We start from the raw sequence: 21,778 nt of genomic DNA on the forward strand, positions 1-21,778 counted from the left end.
TATATATACAATCCATTGATACGGGAGTAAATTGAGACGTACCTAAGAAGGATGAACCAAGCAGAAAGGGAAGCGAAAAAACATGAGAGCAGTTAATTGAAAAATCTCAATATATTTAAAAATCTGCCGATAAGAAAAATTCGATCATTCTTGCAGTAACTAATCACTGTACTTCAAAGACAATTTAATTCATAAGGCAATTAATTGATGTTGCGAATTTAAACACGTAAAGTAAAATAAAATAAACGTTTTAGCCATGTGAATAAAACTTTTGCGCGCGAATTGCTATCACATAACTTTCATAATAGCAGTGCAATCATAATATTTATCAATAAGTTAAAAGAGATAATTCTGATGTTCGATTACCTTAGAAATAAAATTGACATAAAAGGCTGGATGTTAATTTCTATTAGTAATTGCATTCTGGAATGTGGAATCAATATGAGCAGTTGATTACAACTATATACCTTATTAAATGTAGTTAGTATGTTAAACAATATATGGTATATTTATCCATTTGTAAACGCTTATTTTTCTAAAATGATGAAAACAATAATTATAACTCTTTATTGTACAAAATATATATTCATTTCTTATGATTTCATATTTGCTTTTATAAATGTATTTAAGATTCCACCTTTTTTAGCAAATGCATCTCGGAGTGTAATGATTTATTCTGCTTGAACTAGACAAGTGATAAAAGGGTCTGCCGCGTGATAATACAATACTTGAAACATCACACTAAATTGTAGAGAAACCATTAGATGTGTGACTGTAATTACATTATTGGGTTATATTATACTATACGTATATCTTTTGAACTTGCTATTTCATAGTATTGAATAATATAACATCAGTTGTGTCCAATGGAGAAAGCATTCATGCCGATAAATTGAAAAGTTAAATCTTGTAATTATACAACAAAGTGGCATGTTTTGTCAAATGTATTCTGCTTTTTCAACATTATCAGTCTCAACAAAAGAATTTAATTTTAGTTTCTTGTTTACAATTTGGAAATTAGTATGGCATTCATTATCACTGAACTAGTATATATTTGTTTAGGGGCCAGCTGAAGGACCCCTCCGTGTGCGGGAACTTCTCGCTACATTGAAGACCTGTTAGTGACCTTCTGCTAGGTTTTTTCTATGGTCGGGTTGTTGTCTCTTTGACACATTCCCCATTTCCATTCTCAATTTTATTTTTATGATGAATGTTTCTTATATCCCTCACATTCATGCAACACATTCTTCATTTAAACTAAATATTTGACAAATATTACTATTGTCACACAGTCAAAATAGGCTACTTAATATTAATTTATTAGCTGTCATTTTAAACGTAAACATTTTTGAACTGTTGCATTCACTTTTATATTTCCCAAGGAAAAACATCTACCATTATGTTTTCATGATACAATATCAAATCCGTCTTTGGAAGTCACCAAACAAGCAAATCATTTATATGCATTACATTTCTACGTTCATACGAACTGTTGTCATTCAAACGAGCGTTTCGATTGAAATGGATTAGTTTATGACAACATACTGATTATATTAATTGACATATATTGTAAATATCAAGTCGAGAGGAAATACTTATTAATTTCGTCCATAAATACTGATCCTCTATTGTGCAATCGCGTTTAACATCCTCGTTCGTTCCTTCTTATATGTCGCGACTTCGTTACTTAATCCGCTTTCCTGGTATTTTGCATTGTACAATTTCTGATTAAACCAGGATAGAACCTGTGCTTCATTTTTTATTTATTTGTTATTGGTTTGACCATATAAAATTAGTGTCTCGAATTGAGTCCATGTCTTGAAGACGAAAATAGTTATCAAAGGTACTTGGCATTCGCTTGATCTCCGAGTTCAGTATAGTGTGTCAACACATATATTTTTAATATATCATGTTGAATTAAATTTATTTGCCATTGTCAATAAAATTGCATTGATTAATACCTTCTTTTTCTGAAAAATATCGTCCTTTCTATTAGAAATTGAAGAAATAAATAAATCTGAAAAATCTCAATAGAACATTTGATAATATCGGAGATATTTTTAAACTTAAAATGATTCAACAATAAATGAGACAGGTCTCTAAGGAAGATCTAATTGACTATACCGTGATATGTAGAAAGGTCTGAGTGTTTTATGCAATTTATACGACATTTTATTATATAACTATTGAAAGTAAAAAGAAAACGACGATGTTGTATGAGTGCCAATGAGACAACTCTCCACAAGCTATTGGAAGATAGTGATACATTGAATGGTAGATATAGGAAGATGTGGTGTGAGTGCCATTGAGACAACTCTCCATCCAAATAACAATTTAAAAAGTAAACCTATTTAATTGAATATTTTGACTTCTGTGGAAATAGGTTAGGTTTGAGTCAAAAAACTAAAATATTTCAAAGGGTTTATATAGGTATTTCACACGAAATATTTATTATTGAGCTTATAATCAACACCATTCAAATATAGTCTTTACAAAAGATGTAGAAAAGTATACTAAAGGCGTGGTAGAACAGAAACGCAAAAACAAAATGTTAGAGCGAAAACGTTCGACCAAATATTCATATAATTACTCATAAAGCATTGACAATCTTTTGATATCTGAAGCTTCATACTTCAATCATCACGATCAATCAATGCAGAATACAATTGAGATCAAATGAAATGTACAGAAAGTTTAAATTTTACGCTTTGATAAAATACCTTTCACAAAAGACTATTCCATCTCAAACAACGCACTATTTCGTTTTTAATTTCGCTCGGATATCGGTATTTTTTGTTATTTTACTTTTTTTCTTCAAAATAACGCAAATCACTTTTCTCCATTACACAACACACCATTTCATCTTACATACAACACTATTCCCCCTTGCACAGCAAACTATTTCCAATTACACAAAACACTATTCCCTTTTACACAACACACAATTTCCTTTAATATACATCACTATTCCCCCTTTTCACAACACCAAGACACTCTACAAGTGTATTGGAAAGTGTTATGAATTTAAGGGTTTAACACAAAATCATACATTACTCTGAACGTTTTAATTGGAAGAAAATATCGACTGAATGTGTTAAATGATAAAAGGGTAATTTAAATTTAATGAGGGGAGATGTGAGACGTACGGTCTCTTTGGTAAGAATTGTCAGCAAAATTAACTCAAGGTATCACCAAGTGATATATGGTAGGATTTCAATGACAAATACGTCAAATAAACAACGTGAGCCAATCCGCCAGAAAACCATGCACTATTCAGGAAATCGTCCAAATCGACAATCACAACTTGACAAATGTTTATATATCATCTCAATCCTTGACATAAATTAAAAAATTGGCCACTTAATTTTCGCCAGAATCGTATCTATTTTTAGTAACAGCCTCATTTGCATAATTATGTAAATTCATTATAAAACCAAGAAAAAGTCCAACTTGTAATGCAAATCTGCCAGAAAACCATGCAAAACCAAGTTTTACATGTATGAACACACGAAGACTTTTCCTATACTTCTTAATCGACTAATGATAAGGAAAATTCTAAACTTGAAGTCGCAGTCTCAAAATTTTTATTCATTATTTAATTTTGAAACACCCTTTTTATCAATGTAATATATAAAAACTTATAGAAACAGGTTCCATTATATTTATCTATCAAAATTAATTTTGATATTGATAAAATTTACAATGAGAAAACAACATTTTTGGGTCAAGTGGGATCGGTTGATTTGATAACAAGTAACCGATTGAATCATTTCTATCAAAGTGTTGTCAATAAATCATCAAACATCGAAAAACAAACGTGTGTAAAAATTTAAAATAGCAGGTTGGGTTTATTTTTTATAGAATCTATTCCCACAGCATATATGTAATGAAGTACAAAACAAGCCATGCAGTCTATTTTTCCCTCTCTCATTCTTCACTGCAATGGACGAATTACGTTCAGAAGAGTTCTTAACATGAAATGTAATGTTATATATTATTCAAAATATCCCGTATACTTCGAAATATCCCGTTTAATTCTATTAAGGATAGCAGCAACCAATGTAACATAACAGACTGAACGACAGTCCACCTTAACCCAAAACACCATTCGATTAAAAAACAACCATAAATAAAGGCAACAGTAGTAAACCGCTGTTCAAAACTCATAAATCCATGGACAAAAAACAAAATCGGGGTAACAAACCAAAACCGAGCGAAACGCATTAAATATAAGAGGAGAACAACGACACAACACCGAAACGCAACACACACAGAAACGGACCAAACTTTTTGCAAACATAAAATAAATACAATGAAATAGTTTTAAAACAGTTTTACATCCACATTAACCTCCATATTGATCTATTTTTTTACTATGCAACTAAATGTATCAACAGAAAAACTGAAACAAACACAAATATACAACACGACACATACATTTGGAAAAGGAGGGGGCAATCCCAGATTCATGTGTTTGGTTTTGATGTTATATTTTTTATTCTCATCGGATTTTGTCTACTGCTTAGTCCGTTTCTGTGTTACATTTTAATGTTGTGTCGTTGTTCTCTTATATTTAATGCGTTTCCCTCAGTTTAAGTTTGTTACCCCAATTTTGTTTTTTGTCAATAAATTTAAGAGTTTGGAACAGCGGTATACTACTGTTGCCTTCATTCATTGCTCTAAATTGCTGGATGCTCCTAAAGTAAGCTTTAACTGAAGTTCACTTGAACATAATAATTTGAACCTATATAAATCTATTCATAGGGAACGTTTTGGCGGATAGATTATAATGCGAGTGGTTCTTTGAAATCATTTTGTTGTTTACTAGTATTTAAAATGTAACTGAAAAAGCAAATTAAAGTTATTTTGATATTTTTAATCATGATCTAACAATATAAAGGATTGACCTTCTTAAAGACACATACGAAATAAGTTATCAATATTATTTCCTTCTTACTGTACAGTGTATCGTTATAAAATGACGTATTAGTTAAAAAGCTGACAACGTAAAATCACCAAAAAATTTAACTCCGATGAAAATTCAAAACGTAAAGTCACTAATCACGTGTCAAAATCAAATGACAGAACACATCAAACGAATGGACAACTGCTGTCACATTCCTGGCTTGGTACAGGCATTTTCAATTGTAGAAAATGATGGTTTGAACGTGGTAACTGTTTATAAAAAACATAAAAGATATGTTAAACTCTTTGCTGAAAGGGTCATGTTTAAAATAAAGAAAACTATTTTCCGTTTATAGTTATAATGGTGACTTGTGTAGAGCATATGAAGCTGTATCCTGCTATAAAATATATGCTTTCTTCATCTGTCAATTAAAATTTACACAACACAGTGATATATTGTTATTATAATGACAATTTTATTGATTAGCGAAACAATATACAACCATATAATGTTAAACTATAAAATTAAAATGTGCACTCTCGAATTTCAAAGGAAAGCCATAATCCGGCAGGTGGATTTTTCTTGTAGTTTGTGTTTATGTCATTTGTCTTTATATGTTGTTATTTCCCTGTTTCAATTAAGACCAAACCTTCATCAGATAATATATGACTTTGCTGGCAGATATAATTGCCCTATCCATTGATTTCGTATACATGTAGCAGGTGAAGCGCTGTAAAAGGTTATAATTGTCATTAAAGTGTATCTATGTTTTCAATATACTGGAGAGCGCTAATTGAGAAGCATTTCCAACATTTTAACAAAAGTACAAATTATTACATCAATCACAGGTGATATAATTTATACCCGCCAAGAAATCGCTAACATATAAGATATTTTTTCAATTCACTTTGCTGTCTATAGGTCCCGCTAGACCACACGACCACCTGGGCTCTCAAATAAAGAGCTTTCGGTGGCCATATGTTACCTTTCCACGTCAGTTTTAATCTAGCGGCGTACTACAGTACATGATATATAAGGCATGAAGATGTTATTGTTACAGATCAGCTAAATTATCTATAGTAAAGGATCCTACAAATTAATGTAAGATACAGTCACAGAAAATAATTATATTCATAAGTACGTCTGAGTCAGTGACAACCCTACAACAGATGTATCCATCGGATCGCCATCAGTGATGGTGATACATGGCTGTGTACATAATGTATATACAACTCGTCTAAACATCAACCCAACAATGTTAGATCTGTAAATTTGCTTTCGCAAATTTTTGGTTCTTCCCTCGCCGGGATTCAAACCCATGCTACTGTGATATCGTGACACCAAATCGTTTGGATCCACCAATTCGTGATGGTGTCCATAAAATTTACGGAGTGTCAATTTTAATCTGTCCTCCTCTTAACTTTGTTGGAGCAGTTTCTGCGTAAGGAGCACACTCCTGTATATGAAGTCCGTATAGTGTGAACAAGCACGTGGATAACGGATCAATTGTGATATGTAAACACCATACGAAGGAGCAGATGGTATGTTACTGCTGAGAAATGGGAAATTGATAATTGGGAAGTTGAAATCGTCCCGTTTATCATAGATTTTTGTGTGAAGTCGTCCATCTACGTCAATATTGAGGAAAAGATCAAGATATGAAGCAGTCCTTCTAGTATCAGTAGTATCCTTAATTTCAAGTTCACTGGGATATATCAGATGTAAGTATTGGCTGAAGTATGGGTTGTTCAATGATAAAACATCATCAATATATCGAAAAGTAAAATTAAAGAATTTAGCAAGGTGCTTTTTCTTTTTGTCTTTTAGAAGGTTCTGAATAAATTCTGCTTCATACGAATACAAAAACAAATCAGCCAGCAGGGGTGCACAATTAGTACCCATTGGAATACTGACTGTCTGTTGAAATATAAATCCTCCAAACTCAACAAATATATTGTCGATCAAAAAGTCCAGCATTTTAATAATATCATCTTCAGTATATTTTCTGGAAGATTCAGTGTGATTCTTCACAAAATATGAATTATAGTATCCCAAAACAAGAAATTTGTATCTACGATTCCCATTTTTATAGAAAAAGCTCTGTTTTATGAGTTGGTGAAGTCGATCTTTCAACTGAGCATGGGGAATAGTAGTAAATAGCGTAGAAAAATCAAAAGTTTTTATGTTGCTGCAAAATTGCAAAGATTGTGATCGAAGGTTAAGCAGTAGATCTTTCGAATTTTTGAGAATCCACATCTGGTTAACACCACTGGTAGAATATATCTCCTCACAATATTTTTTGAAGCCCATCTTTAACTGTAGAAAGAATAGTAGTCAATACTTTAGAAAGATGTTTAGTCGAACATTTTGAAGACCCAGCTTTGTATCATTCTTTATATGGAGTTTTGTGTAATTTAGGTATCCAACATTGTCCCATCGCTGAATCAGCGTAACAATAATACAACATCGCCATCGCTGTTCGAAAGTCATAATCGATTGAAAGATAATAAGTCCGGGTTGCAAACTTAAACTGAGGGGAAATGAGTATTTGGTACTTTTTCATACGCACTTAACGTTTAGGAGTAAAAGATAGGACTATTCGGCTTAGTTTTATATAAAGCTATAGTTGTTAATGTCTATGTCCTTTTGGTCTCTTGTGGACAGTTGTCTCATTTGCAATCAAACCACATCTTCTTTTTTTATAGATTTGTTAATAATAATAAGTTTTCATAATCTTCAGACGGCTAACGGGCATGACGTGATTTACCATACGTTCCCTTATTGTTCAAATTAATATTACTCTTTTGGACTGTACACAATGAGTACGTACAAACAAGTGACAAATACTGAAACATCATTTGCTACCAGTGCATTATCAGATGAAACTAGAAAAAAACAATTTCCAGTATTTACGTAATAAAAAAGGCTGAAGATACCAAGGGAGCATTCAAAACTCATGAGTCGAAGAAAAACTAAGAATACAAAAAGACAAACATATACACAAATGACTACAATAAAAGCTGAATTTTAAGCAACACGAAAACCACCAAAAACTATTTGTAAATGTCAACATAATCAGATAAAAGATCAAACGCCTTCTTATTGCTAGATGAATCGATACTCTGTCCACATTTTTTTCATTTGTGTAGTTAACATTTTAAAATAATTTGACAAGTCATTTTCACCAAGTGGCACTTTTTAATTGATCACAGATAAGAAATATGTTTCAGTCATCACTATACGTAATCAATACACCAAACTATAGACTTTTGTATGTTTTCTTTCCATTTGTTTGAAGGACACACATACGTCATAATCGATAGATAATATAATATACGTCTAAAACGAGAGAAGTATTAAATTAAATGTTGCAATTTCAATTGAGGTTTATTTGGTTTGCATGATTTATAAATTACTGAAATATCGTTTTGCATACATCAATTATAATACACTTTATAAATTCATAAAACATGTGTATACAAAGTAACTTTGGTATATATGCAAAATACATCAGATTGAAAGTATTATATTTTTCCCAAAAATTTTAGATAATTATATCAATAGATTTTTATTTTGTAAACTAAATTTCCTTATATTCTTATACGGACCATTGACGTGTATTTACATACTTTAAACGAGTTTTACATTTACTTTGTTCGCCATCAATGAACTAAGAGATCAACTTGATGTTTTACTTTGTTCACTCTAAATAAAATTTATAAGAAAAACTCAGACTTCTTTTTTAAATATAAATAAAAAAATGAGAGATTCATTTTGAAAAAAAGTACTCACTACATGATATTGCATACTGCTATAATGGAAACAACAAATTAGGTTAAGTGTTATGTATATTCACAACTTCGTATGTAGCTTATAGGTTTGCTTATTTGCTTATTTTATTGCAAAGTTCAGTTCTTTGTAAACGAAATAAAAAGCACATGTTTACCATTACAACACATTATTATAATCAAGGCAAAATCTCTGGTTATGCAATTTACTCCTATAAATTTTATAGGTCGATCAGTTATTATAATCATGACAGTTTAATAAATTTAATAAAGTGATTTTTTTGTTTCGGTTTATAACTAATTCCTGATGGGCCAAGTAAAATCGTAGCTGCAATTATCAAACTATTTGTTTAAATAATAGTTATCTGTACTATATTCACTTGGGTGCAATTCATTAATAATCACATATACGTATACTTCAGACAATACTTGTAGATTGAGTAATGTTTTTATACGAAACTAATATCTATTATTACTCTTCGAACAATCAGAGACAATAAAACTAGCAGTTTTCCAGCATGTATTGCTCACTCGAGAGACCTCCATCAGTGGGAGTTCTAAGGACAAACAGATCTCCTTTAAACTCTGCGATGTCTAGCCGGTTCTCATCGGAAAGTTTTTAGTGATAAATTCCCAGATGAATGTTCTGGTATTGTGACTATTACAACAACATTAATAATTATAGAAAAAATCTGGTTTATTATATATTTTTAAATAAGAGTTCATATTCTTCAAAAACTTTTTTTTTCAAATTCAAGGTTTACGCACCCTCATTAAAATAGATATTTATCGTTGCTACTTGAACTTATTCTTAATATAATGTGCAAATTTTGTTTACCATTTATATTTATGCATATCACTTAATTACGTCGTATATGTATGGGTCAATAACAATGAAGCTCCGATAAAAAAAAATATTGCTTAAAATAATATACGACACAGAGAAATGCATTTGTGTTTTGGGACAAATCTTCGTCTTAGTTTCAACGTCAAAAAGATATTAAATAAGAAACATACATATTATAAGTTTTGTGCAAATACTGATACGTTTTTGTTCTGTAGCTAGTCACCACTTCAGTTTTATCATATATATCTATTATATAGTCATTTTATTAAACTTACTGTTTGCAAAAGTATGTATTGATTTAAATTCTAAATAATATTAAAGAATATTCTTGTCCCGTTTTGATAACCCTGGCCGTATTGGTCACGACTTTTTGAAACGTTTGGTCATCAGTGCTTTTTAGCTTTTACTAGTGTTGGCTTTCAAACTTTGTTCATCTGGACGTTGCTGGTTAGTCTTGTGTGGACTTGGCGCACGTCTGACGTATAAATGTTTAACAAAGTACCTTTTGTTGGCTCTTAATCATTTGTTGCTGTGCTATATTTTCTCCCATGTATTTGTATTATAGTCCTGTCATGTAATTGTAATTTTAATGTTAAAATTAACATTGCAATTAAAGCGGGAGTACTGGCATGCCATAACACCAGGTTCAATCCACCATTTTTATCTTTAAATCCCCTGGACCAATTCAGGGTAATAGCCATTGTGCTATTATAGTTCGTTTCTGTGTGTGTTACATTTTAATGTTGTGTTTCTGTTGTGTCGTAGTTCTCTTATATTTGATGCGTGTCCCTCGGTTTTGGTTTGTAACTCGGATTTGTTTTTTTCTATATCGATTTATTAATTTCAAACAACGGTATACTACTGTTGTCTTCATTATACGACCATTTTATTGATAAAGACCAATAATAATTATGCTGAAAATTTCCATTGGAAGACATAAGCAGTGGTGCCCAATAACTAAACTGATTAAAAGTTGATAGAAAAAAACATCGAGAGAAAATATCAGTCATATGAGCGTAAGCTAAAGACTAATCAGGTAATTTTTTTTTTTAAAGTGCAAATCGTATGTACCCCCGAAAGAGAGCAAAACTTTGTGTTTCTCCGGCTTTGCATAAATCAAATGTCATTTGAACTAACACTCAGTCAAAATGTCACACAATCAGAAATATGTCAGTGGTTGTCGTTTGTTAATCTGTTTGTTAAGGTATCTTGAGTCAGGTTCACGCTTCTGTTACTGAAGTCTGAAGGAGTGAATAGTTATTTATTGAGATTCGAGTTGTGCGATTTGAATGTCCCCTTAGTATCTTCAGTCTACAGATAGGAATCATGGATCGTGTTACTCAACCTTTGTATACTGTTCTTCATTTGTCATGATATTGTTATTTTGTTTTCTGGGATCATACATAATAAAAACAACAAGATAATCCGACTTTACAGATTATCTTATATCTTCTTCCACATTTCAGAATTCCCTGAATGCGTAAAAAAACTTAAAAAAATGTTATAAATCTTTAGTAAATGTTTTATTTTGTTCTTCTAGTCACATTTTTCTTTATTTTCCTTTGGGGTTTTCTCCTCTTCCTACTACATCACGAAAAATGTTTGTGAATATGATTGATAAAAGAGGGACGAAAGATACCAAAGGGACAGTCAAACTCATAAATCTATAACAAACTGACAACGCCATGGCTAAAAATAAAAAAGACAAACAGACAAACAATAACACACATGACACAACACAGAAAACCAATGAATAAACAACTCGAACCCAACCAAAAACTAGGGGTTATCTCAGGTGCTCCGGAAGGGTAAGCAGATCCTGCTGCACATTTGGCACCCGTCGTGTTGCTTATGTGATTACAAATCCGGTAAATAGTCTTAATTCGGTAGGTCACATTCATGAAAGGGAAGGGGATTGTAGTTACGACGTAAGGAACATATCCGATATCATTTGTGAAACGGTTATTCGGTTATTATAAGAAAGCATAACTTCATAAATATATTTTAAATTTATTCACTTTAGGTAATATGATAAAAGACCTGTATGAGAAGCAAAAGTCCCCTATCACCCCGTTCATTTACAATTCAATTATCATTACCCGTATTGTGTTTGATTTTCATTTATTTTGGACAAATAAATATTTCACCGAGATCAACATTTATTGAATTCATTTCTAATTAATTACTAGGAAATTCATTTATATCGTATAATTGAAATAAGATGACAAATGACCCAAGCAGCATAATTGTCAGATAATGCAGAATAAAACTATGATAGAGAAAATATTCTCTTATTGATTATCCAGATAACATCACGGTTATACTGTTGCATGTTTTTACTATCGTTCATCTTTTGGTCATTTGTTGGTATTTGCCATTTTTTTTTTTTGGAATTATGTGTTTGAATTTTTCTTTGGTATATTTTGCCTCTCTTTGCCATATTCGTATATGACACCATTTACCTTAGTAAAATATGGACAAACACACAGTATGGCTCGTAAGAGCAAACTGAGTTTCGCAAGTACAAGATATTTCTCTAATTCAACATTTGTTTATACTTTACAACTTCATCATATCATATTGATAACGAGTGTAGTTGCTTTTAATCTACTATCGAATGATATCCTACACTTTTGATCAGAGAACGCTGATTTGACTAGTTCATTAAAAACAGTGTATGGATATATCATATACTCAGTGAATTGATATACCACCAATGTGTCTTATTCATTTTGATATAATTTTAAATGCATCCTTTTATAGTTTGTAAACTCTTTGATGTTTTGATGCTATTTTACATATGAAGCAAGAAAATTACAACCATGAAAATAAACTCATCATAGATACCAGGACTAAATTTAGTAGACGCCACACGCGCGTTTCGTCTACAAAAGACTCATCAGTGACGCTCGAATCCAAAAAAGTTAAAAAGGGCAAATAAAGTACGAAGTTGAAGATCATTGAGGACCAAAATTTCTAAAAGTTTTGCCAAATACAGCTAAGGTAATCTATGCCTGAGGTAGAAAAGTCTTAGTATTTCAAAAAATTCAAAAATGTGTAAACAGTAAATTTATAACTATAGCAATATCAATGACAATTCATGTCAGCACAAAAAGTGCTGACTACTGGGCTAGTGATACCCTCGGGGAAATAAATCTCCACCAGCAGTGGCATCAACCCAGTGGTTGTAAAAAAAAACTCATCAGAGCATTGAGAACCAACGATGGCTATATCTTATGTTGATTTCTATTGAAAAATAGTTTAAATTATTTACTGGAGATGCCATGGTTTCATTTTCATTTGAATGTTCCATGTGTGGGAAAATATGGCAAATAATATGCTTTTCTTTTAAAGTTTTATCTATATTATTCGGAATATCTTAAGCGCAGTATTTTTGTTTTAGTTAACGACAATGATCGGGGTTAACAAAATGAACTTTATAAGAGCTGGTCGCATTTTTAAAATAAATACAAGGTCAGTTCCCTATTCAAACAGCATGGCATTTCAGAAGATTTAAGTACTCTGTGTTTTATCGACAAAGATGTCAGTCTAAACTGTGCTTTAACAATTTATTTGTTAACATCACCTACAGTGTTGGTTCTATTTTACAAAGAAGTTTTTAGAATAATCTCTTGTCATTACGACATTGACATTAAAAACTATTGTGATCTTTGTACTTTAAAGGTCTTTATTATTTCAAAAAGAATTTTCCGCAGTTACTTTCTAGGATCATTAAAATGTCTATTTTTAATCATTTATCAATAACTTTCAAGGATTTTGTCCTATTTTGTAAAATACGACAAAATAACTCGTATTGAATGAAAAGATAGTCTTAACAATTAACAGTCCTGAATATCGGTTAAAGAAACATGCTGTAGTTCTTTTCTTTCAAATCTTTTTGATATCGTGTTATTTTTCCAGTTCAGTGGGACGGGTTTTGAATACTGGGTTTGTTTCTTTAACGCTTGCTACCGAATATTTAATTTGTAAAGATGGCTGCTGTCTAATGAATGTCCCTCCCATATCTCCTGATATCAATATGATAATGGATATAATGGAATATTTTCGTAAGTTTAGCAAAGCCAAAACTTTGAAATACAATAACGTGCCGTGTTAAAAAAAAATGATCAATAGAAGAAAGTGGCTTTATGATACCATATATTATTATTTATAAAATAAGTCACCGAGGTATGCAAATGTAGTAAAATAACGACCAATGCAATTATTCATAAATCTTTAAATAAAAAAGTATATAGAAACTAAGGTTCAAACTCTCTCAGTCAACGATGATATCTAGGTCACAGTATTTGCCATCAGTTTTTAAGAATCTTTTGCTTAAATCATTCCTTAAGTATTCTTACACCACGTGTTTTCAAGTGATTGATTTATATCGTTTATAATGAAGGATAATCTAATACCGCAGTCCCACTAGGCCATGATCGCACTACGATCTGTCAAAAAAAATGTTGACGATCGTAGTCGTAGTGCGATCGTGCAGATCGCAGTAAGGTCATAAAACATACGTGGTGAGATCTTCATGATCGTGGCTAACTTTTCACATGTTCAAAACAATCATGATACGGTCGTGCCTAAATCAGGTCGTAGTAGAAGTGTAGTGAAAGCGCAGTACGATTCTAGTCGGGGATACTGCGCTACAATCTAAAATCGACTTTACTACGACCTCACTACAACCATCACGTTCTCACAGCGACTCAAACACGCATCCACTACAACAATATCATGTTTATACCATGATAACACCATGCTTTTTAGGACCATATAGTACGATTTTAGCACGCCCATGTCGTCCACGTCACGCTGATCTTACGACCCGACTTCGTTCATACTACGATCATCATGCTAATTGTCATTGTAAAATTAAAATGTATAAAGACTCTACAGCTTTTGTATGTCTGTATTTAATTTTGACCTTTGTCCTTTGTCTCCAACGACTCAACCATGCTTGACACATCTGTGGTATCCCTACTATCGTTAACTAAATCATCGTCATTTGATCTTGATGGACCAGCAATAAGTTGTGATTGAGGTTTAATTGGTCGGTCTACTGGATCATGATACTTTATTAACAGATGTCCATCTGCCTCTACCTCTACTCTTATCCTTACATAGAGTTTGGTTGATTGACTGAGTTGTTTTACAGAAACTCTACGTATAAATGAGAAATAGAAGGAATGATACAGTATTTATATGGAACACGATATTGACTCTTTTGCTCGGAGCGTAGTAAGATTACGGTATGAACGTGGTATGATTGTAGTATGGTCGTGATAAGAGCGTGCTATATTCGCAGTGGAAGCGTGATAAGATCATGTTACAATCAGATAAATCGTGGTATGGTCGTAGAAAGCTAGGACGTGTTGAGCGTAGAAAGATCGTAATAATCGTGCTGAGAACGTGGTATAATCGTAGCGGGATCGTTGTAGAAGCGTAATAAGGACGGACGTAGCAGCAACGTGGTTGAAACGAAAATGTTCGTTTAATGCAGCTCATACTGCTATCTCACCACGATCTGAATTTATTTTGGTGCGATCGTGAGCTAGTGGGACTGGGGCTTAAACAAAATATCATCTAAAATAATTAGGTAAATTCAAAAACAGTCCTTCCGAGTCATAAATTTACAAAGTATAATTCTTATTCTTTTTCAAATTTTATACTATTTAGAAAAATACCTCCCGTGGGTGCTGGCATATCATTTTTAGCATCAATAATGTTATAACCTTATCTAGTAAATTACCAGGTTCATGTGTCAATGAAAAAAACACCCAGAAAGTACCACTTCTAGATCATTGTTGTTTTTTCTCGATACATAAATTGTTATCTACTCATGACATAAAAAAATAAAGAATTTGTAGCTGTGAAAATATAATGAACTGATTGGGTTCTAGTACTCACAGTAGACATCGATTGAAATAATAAATACTACCTATTTTGAACAAATTGCTGCATTTGCAACATGCTTGTTTGTCCTTTACGTCATCACGACGTCAATCAATTACAAAAAAAACATGTTAATATTGATCTAAACGTTCACCTGGTTGTAAGAATATTGTCATCCCTTTTCCGACTAACAATAAAAAATGAAATAACAAAATGCGAAAAGTTCCTTCTCAGATGGCAATATTAAAGCACAAATCTATCAAAAGAATAGAAAACAACTGTCATGTTTTAACATGTTATATGTTTTCTCTTATTTCAAAAATAGTGAATTCATCATACCTATAGTTTGATAGCTAGCGTAACCTCTCACTTGTATGACAGTCGCATTTATTCAATTATATTGACAAAAATGTGGGGAACACTGTATTAAAATCAGGTTCATCTGGAATATATATTTATTTATCAAGATCGGTACAGACGAATAACGTTAATAATAATCGGATAACGGTAAGCTTAGGTTAATACTTTATGATTGCTTTGATTATACTTTAAACATGCAATATTTCGTTCGTCCGAATCGTTATTCTGGATTAACCTTCCCCGCAAACGTTCAAAAGTTAACTTTTAAATGTCAAGGATGCGTGATTACGCTGTAATGTTAATAAATAAAGGCAACAGTAGTATACCGCTGTTCAAAACTCATAAATCCATGGACAAAAAACAAAATCGGGGCAACAAACCAAAACCGAGGGAAATGCATTAAATATAAGAGGAGAACAACGACACAACACCGAAACGCAACAGCAGACAGAAACGGACCAAGCAAAAGACAATACACCACGAGAATAACAAATATAACATCAAAACCAAATACATGAATATGGGATAGACTAGTACCGTGCCACGTCTTATCTCAAAAATAAGAGAAAACAGAAACGACTCAACGTTAAAATGCAACACACACACAGAAACGAACAATATTATAACAATGACCATCTTCCTGACTTGGTACAGCACACTTTTAAAGGGGAATAAAAGTGGTGGGTTGAACCTGGTTTTAAGGCATGCCAAACCTCGCACTTTAATGGCACAGTTAAATATAACATTGAAATGAAAACAAAATATTACAGGACTACAATACAAATAAAAAGCAGAACATATTAGACAAAGAAAAGTTAAGTGTGATATAACCATAAAGAACTTCAACAGAATTTTCATAAACCATATTCATTTCATACATACACCCTGATAAGGCATGAAATGACTCCATACATTTATATTATCTGTGTTTACCCTGTGTTTACCCATAGCTATCAGTATTTTAGTGTTCCAAATAATCATGTGAGGAAACATTCAACATTTTAAACACACTCATTTTATATATATATAAATCTTTAGGTCAGTCAGTCGGTCAGTCGGTCAAACAAGTTGTTCCAATATCACATCAGTTCAGATTTCACCGTACAAACGTAGCGTATTTTGAAAGAAGACAGACATCAACTATTGGACGGTTAAAATGCACAGAAAATACTGAAATGTAACACGACTTTCATGATTAAATCTCGAATGTTAACGTGTGATACAGTACGTGTATCTAATTATCATTGAATCTAACACTATGACAGTAAATGTAAAATCATATAAAGAAATATTAGTAATAGGTGAATACATGTGCCTGCAAAACTGCAAAAATTTGGAAAATCATTCAGACTTTTAGTTGTATGGTCAAATGTACAGGTTGATATATATCTGCACACTTTATTGCATGACAATAACTTATGATGTATTTTAAATAATGTCATTATGATGTCATAAATATGTCTACAATGCCATATTTGAACTAAAGTAGTCATTTTATGTTGGGGTTTTTTTGACAAAAAAAATATTTGACGAAGGATTTATCTCAAACAGATATTTTTACTCTCTTACATTTTTTTCACATCTTTAACATAGTTGTAAAAGAAGCCCAAATGCAAATACATATATGTAAGACAAATGCAAATACATATATGTAAGACAAATGCAAATACATATATGTAAGACAAATGCAAATACATATATGTAAGACAAATGCAAATACATATATGTAAGACAAATGCAAATACATATATGTAAGACAAAATTAAAAATAACAAATAGTTATGTCCAACAGGCTTATGTTTTACAATATCTGTTTCGAAATACCTTTGAATTTTCAAGTTGACAGAACAAACACAAACCTTATCATTTCTTCTTTTTATGATATAATCAGGTGTATAACAGGTATTAAACAAAAAAATACTTACATAAATCATATACATGGCAAATTTGCACATAAAATCTCCAAAAATCCAGACTGGTGTTGCGTAAAATGAGGCAGTGAATGGAATTACAACTACAAGAAATGTTAGATCCGCGATAGCTAGGTTAACAATGTAGCAATTGGTGGCTGTTGTTTCTCCATTTTTACTCAGTGTGTATATTACCAAACCATTTCCAATCACCCCGAGAATAACGAGAAGAGCCCAAATTGTTGGAACGATTACGGCATATTCCGGGCGTCCGGTAAAAACTTCTGCAGGTCCAAAGCTAAAGTTAGCGGCAGTTGTGACTTCTGTCATTGATAAGTTAACAGACAGCATAGTTCTTTTTTATCCTTGATAAGCAGTATATACAACTAATATTTCTGTTCGGGATGTTTATTTTATTTTATTGAATCAATTTGAATATTACAGTTTTCTATTTTTTAAACACAAAACATCACTTCTGTGCAATAATTTCGTAATTGTAGTCTATTTTTACTGATAACAAACAAGTCGTTATTTTCAAAGATGCAATATTAGATATCTATTCCACTATAGTCAGTTGTTTAATTGATCCTCTTTGTTTTGACACAAAACAGCTCTTTTTATTCATATACACAAATGAAACAATTTATTTGCAGCTACTTTTCAGCACTGATTAACAAATATCTATTGAACATACTATATACCTTTCCATATGTTGGCTTCTCAAGCGACAATCGCAAATATATTGATTGGAGATATTTATAAAGCACAATGTGACAATTGTTAATTATCATCCGTTCCATTCTATACTATTTAGGTGTTTCCATTCTTTACTACCTAGGTGATATGCCCCTCAATTGTTACAGCAGTAGATATTTATATATATACTATTTTTACCATAATATAAATAAATATACTCCTTATGTTTGTGTGCGAAATAATTTTTTAAAAGGTCTTTAGGATTAAGTCTAAGAAACAATAGACATCGTGCCTAGAATTGTCGTGGACATATTATTTGCAATTAAGTCGTTAAGACCATTTGCTCTCACATAAATAAGTTCTCATTTAATTCATCGGGGTTTTTTATATGACGATAAACGAAATGCTGAAAAAAACATCGTTACTTGAAGGTGGCACGGTAGTATTTCCTGGCCATAAGGGATAATGATAGCCCTTTTGGAATTTTTACCACTTTCTAACACTGCAAAAAATTCTACATTTACTGTTAACTGAAGTACTTTCATTTTACCATTCAGAGATGAATTTGGATATGTACCATGACCGTTTACTTTTTTTGCTATTTTTAAAATCCTAAGGCCACTAGTACTTTTAGGTCTTTTATGGTGCAGTGAATGTAAAATTTAAAAAAATTCTCAAAAATTCATTTTCATCTATATGTAAAATTATTTTATATTTTTCTACACCTGATTCATCACTCAGTTTGGGAAAGTATGTTCAGTTGATACTGTATTTTTTGTCCAATCACACTGTTTAGATACATTTACCTAAGTAGGGTACACAAAAGAGCAACCTAAATTCTGGAAAGCAAATACTACCGTGCCACCTGAACTGCTACCCTTGATTTGTAAATATATCGTACTCAATTTAAAAAAAATGTATCACGGTTTTGTATATCAAATAGTTCATAAATTTCCCTTCATTTATTATACATTACAGCTATATTAATAAGTAAGTCCCTGAGGTTTAATTAAAATTCATCACTGTCAACTTTGTGTTAACATCATTTCTGAAAATAGTTTCATAAAGACAACAGCCCATTCAGGGAGTAAAAACAGTATAAAGCCACAAATCCCACGACCTGAGACGGGATTCAGCTGGTCCTTAACAATAGTGTTGCTAGTTTAGTACAATTCCGAAACATACTCAGATTTTGTTATATGTCATCACTCTCTGAGCAGAAATTTGATGAACAAGGAGTAATTCAAAGAACGCTTAGTCCTTTTTTCTAAAAAAAAAATCATCAGAATGTACCAAGACCTTTGTGATAAATATTTCATATCAACTTCACAAATAATACACAATAGTCCTGAAGTATAGATCCTGCGTACTGACGATGTTTATTGTCTTAATAAAGTGATATAGTATTTTTGAATTTGTCCTTATTAAAATCCCTTCTATTGTTTAGTCTATTTTTCTTACATTCTGTTGACGTGACTCTCTACTTATGCATCGCTTCATGTTGTATATGCGACTTTTTGTGTTTCATTGGTTCTCATAACGTGACTCTGTACTTTAAAAGATCCGGTCATTATGTTATTATTCTAATATATGTCATTATGTTTTAGTTCTATTATATATTAGAAAATACTTTGAAAGACAAACGACAATATTATTTTAATCGCGTAGTAGTATTAACAATTTGTGGATTATTAGAAATTACAAAGAACTTCTGAACAATTTTAAATCTCAGTCTATTTCTGAAATTAATTCAAACATACTTTTGTTTTTTAACCCTGTATGCCAACATTCCTCATGTGAAATTATATAATATTGTTTTGTATAAACTTTAAACGACAAAAGTTCTTCCTATGTGACGTATAAATTTTGTGACGTCAAACACGCGAAGCAAGGAATGTGTTTTTAATTTGATAAATGTGTTTGTGATTTTTGTAAAATTGTAACACAGTGATGACGGCTGTACCCATATTTTGACTATGTTATTTAATATGTCTGTTGTTCACGCATCCTTGTAAATATAACGGTATTTGATGAAAACTGTCGCACAAGTGAGAGGTTAAGCGCTATAAAACCAGGTTAAATTCACAATTAGCTACATTTGGAAATGCTTGTACTAAGTCAGAAACATGACAATTGTTGTCAATTCGTTTGTTTTGTCATTTGAATTTGCCATGAGATAAGGGACTTTCCGATTGAATTTTCCTCGGAGTTCAGTATTTTTGTGATTTTACTTTTTCATTGTTTTATTTTTCTATATTTTTTGTATCTTTTATTTTTGCTAATTTGCTTTGTTTATATGACTTTTTGTGTTTCTTTGATACATATGCCGTGGCTCTTTAAGTATGCATCCAGTCATTGTGTTATTGTTCTGTGATAATTTCTATATTCCTATCTTTCATATTTGATATTTCTTAGTTTATATGCCCTCTTGTCTTTTATGATATTTTTTTTAGAAAAAATTCACAACAATCATATGGAAAAACGGCAAGAAGGACAAGGGAAACTTCCAATTACGATACTGTAGAGGATATGCCTTAAAGAAGTACAGACTATACATGGAACGACAAAATTATTTTATATCTACCTGTATATGTGATGTCAAACGCGCGATTTCACGTCAGAGTTAATGTAAATATAACCAAGTTTCTGTCAGGGAAAGGATTCGGTCCCAGTAATTCTTTCAATCCTTTACTTGTTGGTTTTACATAGATAAATAAAATCGTATCATAAAAAAAGCAATGAATAAGGTTTTTAATTTGAAGTATACCTGTGTGTACTTCTTTGTTACATTTGGTTGTTTTTTTGTGATAAAGGCAGATTCAACCCACCATTTTCTACATACAAAAATGTCTGTACCAAGTCAGGAAAATGACAATTATTATCCATTCGTTTCATGTGTTTGAGCTTTTGATTTTGCAATCTGATCAGGGACTTTCTTCATAAAATTTTCCTAAGTTCAGTTCTGTTTTGATTTTACGTTATACAAATGGACCAAATAAAACCCTAAGATGAGACTAAAAGAGGGACAAAAGATACCAAAGGGACAGTCAAACTCGTAAATCTTAATCAAACTGACAACGCCATGGCTAAAATTGAAAAAGACAAACAGAAAAACAATAGTACACATGACACAACATAGAAAACTAAAGAATAAACAACACGAACCCCACCAAAAACTAGGGGTGATCTCAGGTGCTCCGGAAGGGTAACAGAGGTTTAAGGTTTCTGACTAGAAACAGGCGCAAGCATGTGACATGGTCCTCAATGCTCTTCAACTTTTACTTGTTTGGATGTATACTGTTTTGATCTGAGCATCACTGATGAGTCTCATGTAGACGAAACGCGCGTCTGGCGTATTAAATTGTAAGTCTGG

General features: G+C 31.8%; 1 protein-coding gene across 1 annotated transcript in view; it reads right to left on the bottom strand.

Annotated features, from left to right (window-relative positions):
• Nucleotides 1–18,127, bottom strand: part of LOC134704843 (galanin receptor type 1-like) — a 51,627-nt gene extending 33,500 nt beyond the window's left edge. The window contains exon 1 of the mRNA XM_063563625.1: nucleotides 17,725–18,127. Within this exon, the coding sequence (XP_063419695.1) occupies nucleotides 17,725–18,060 (336 nt within the window). The 5' untranslated portion in view covers nucleotides 18,061–18,127. The remainder of the gene's footprint in view (nucleotides 1–17,724) is intronic.
• Nucleotides 18,128–21,778: the final 3,651 nt, after the last annotated feature.

Source organism: Mytilus trossulus, chromosome 2 (assembly GCF_036588685.1).
Source record: "Mytilus trossulus isolate FHL-02 chromosome 2, PNRI_Mtr1.1.1.hap1, whole genome shotgun sequence".
Taxonomy (NCBI): domain Eukaryota; kingdom Metazoa; phylum Mollusca; class Bivalvia; order Mytilida; family Mytilidae; genus Mytilus; species Mytilus trossulus.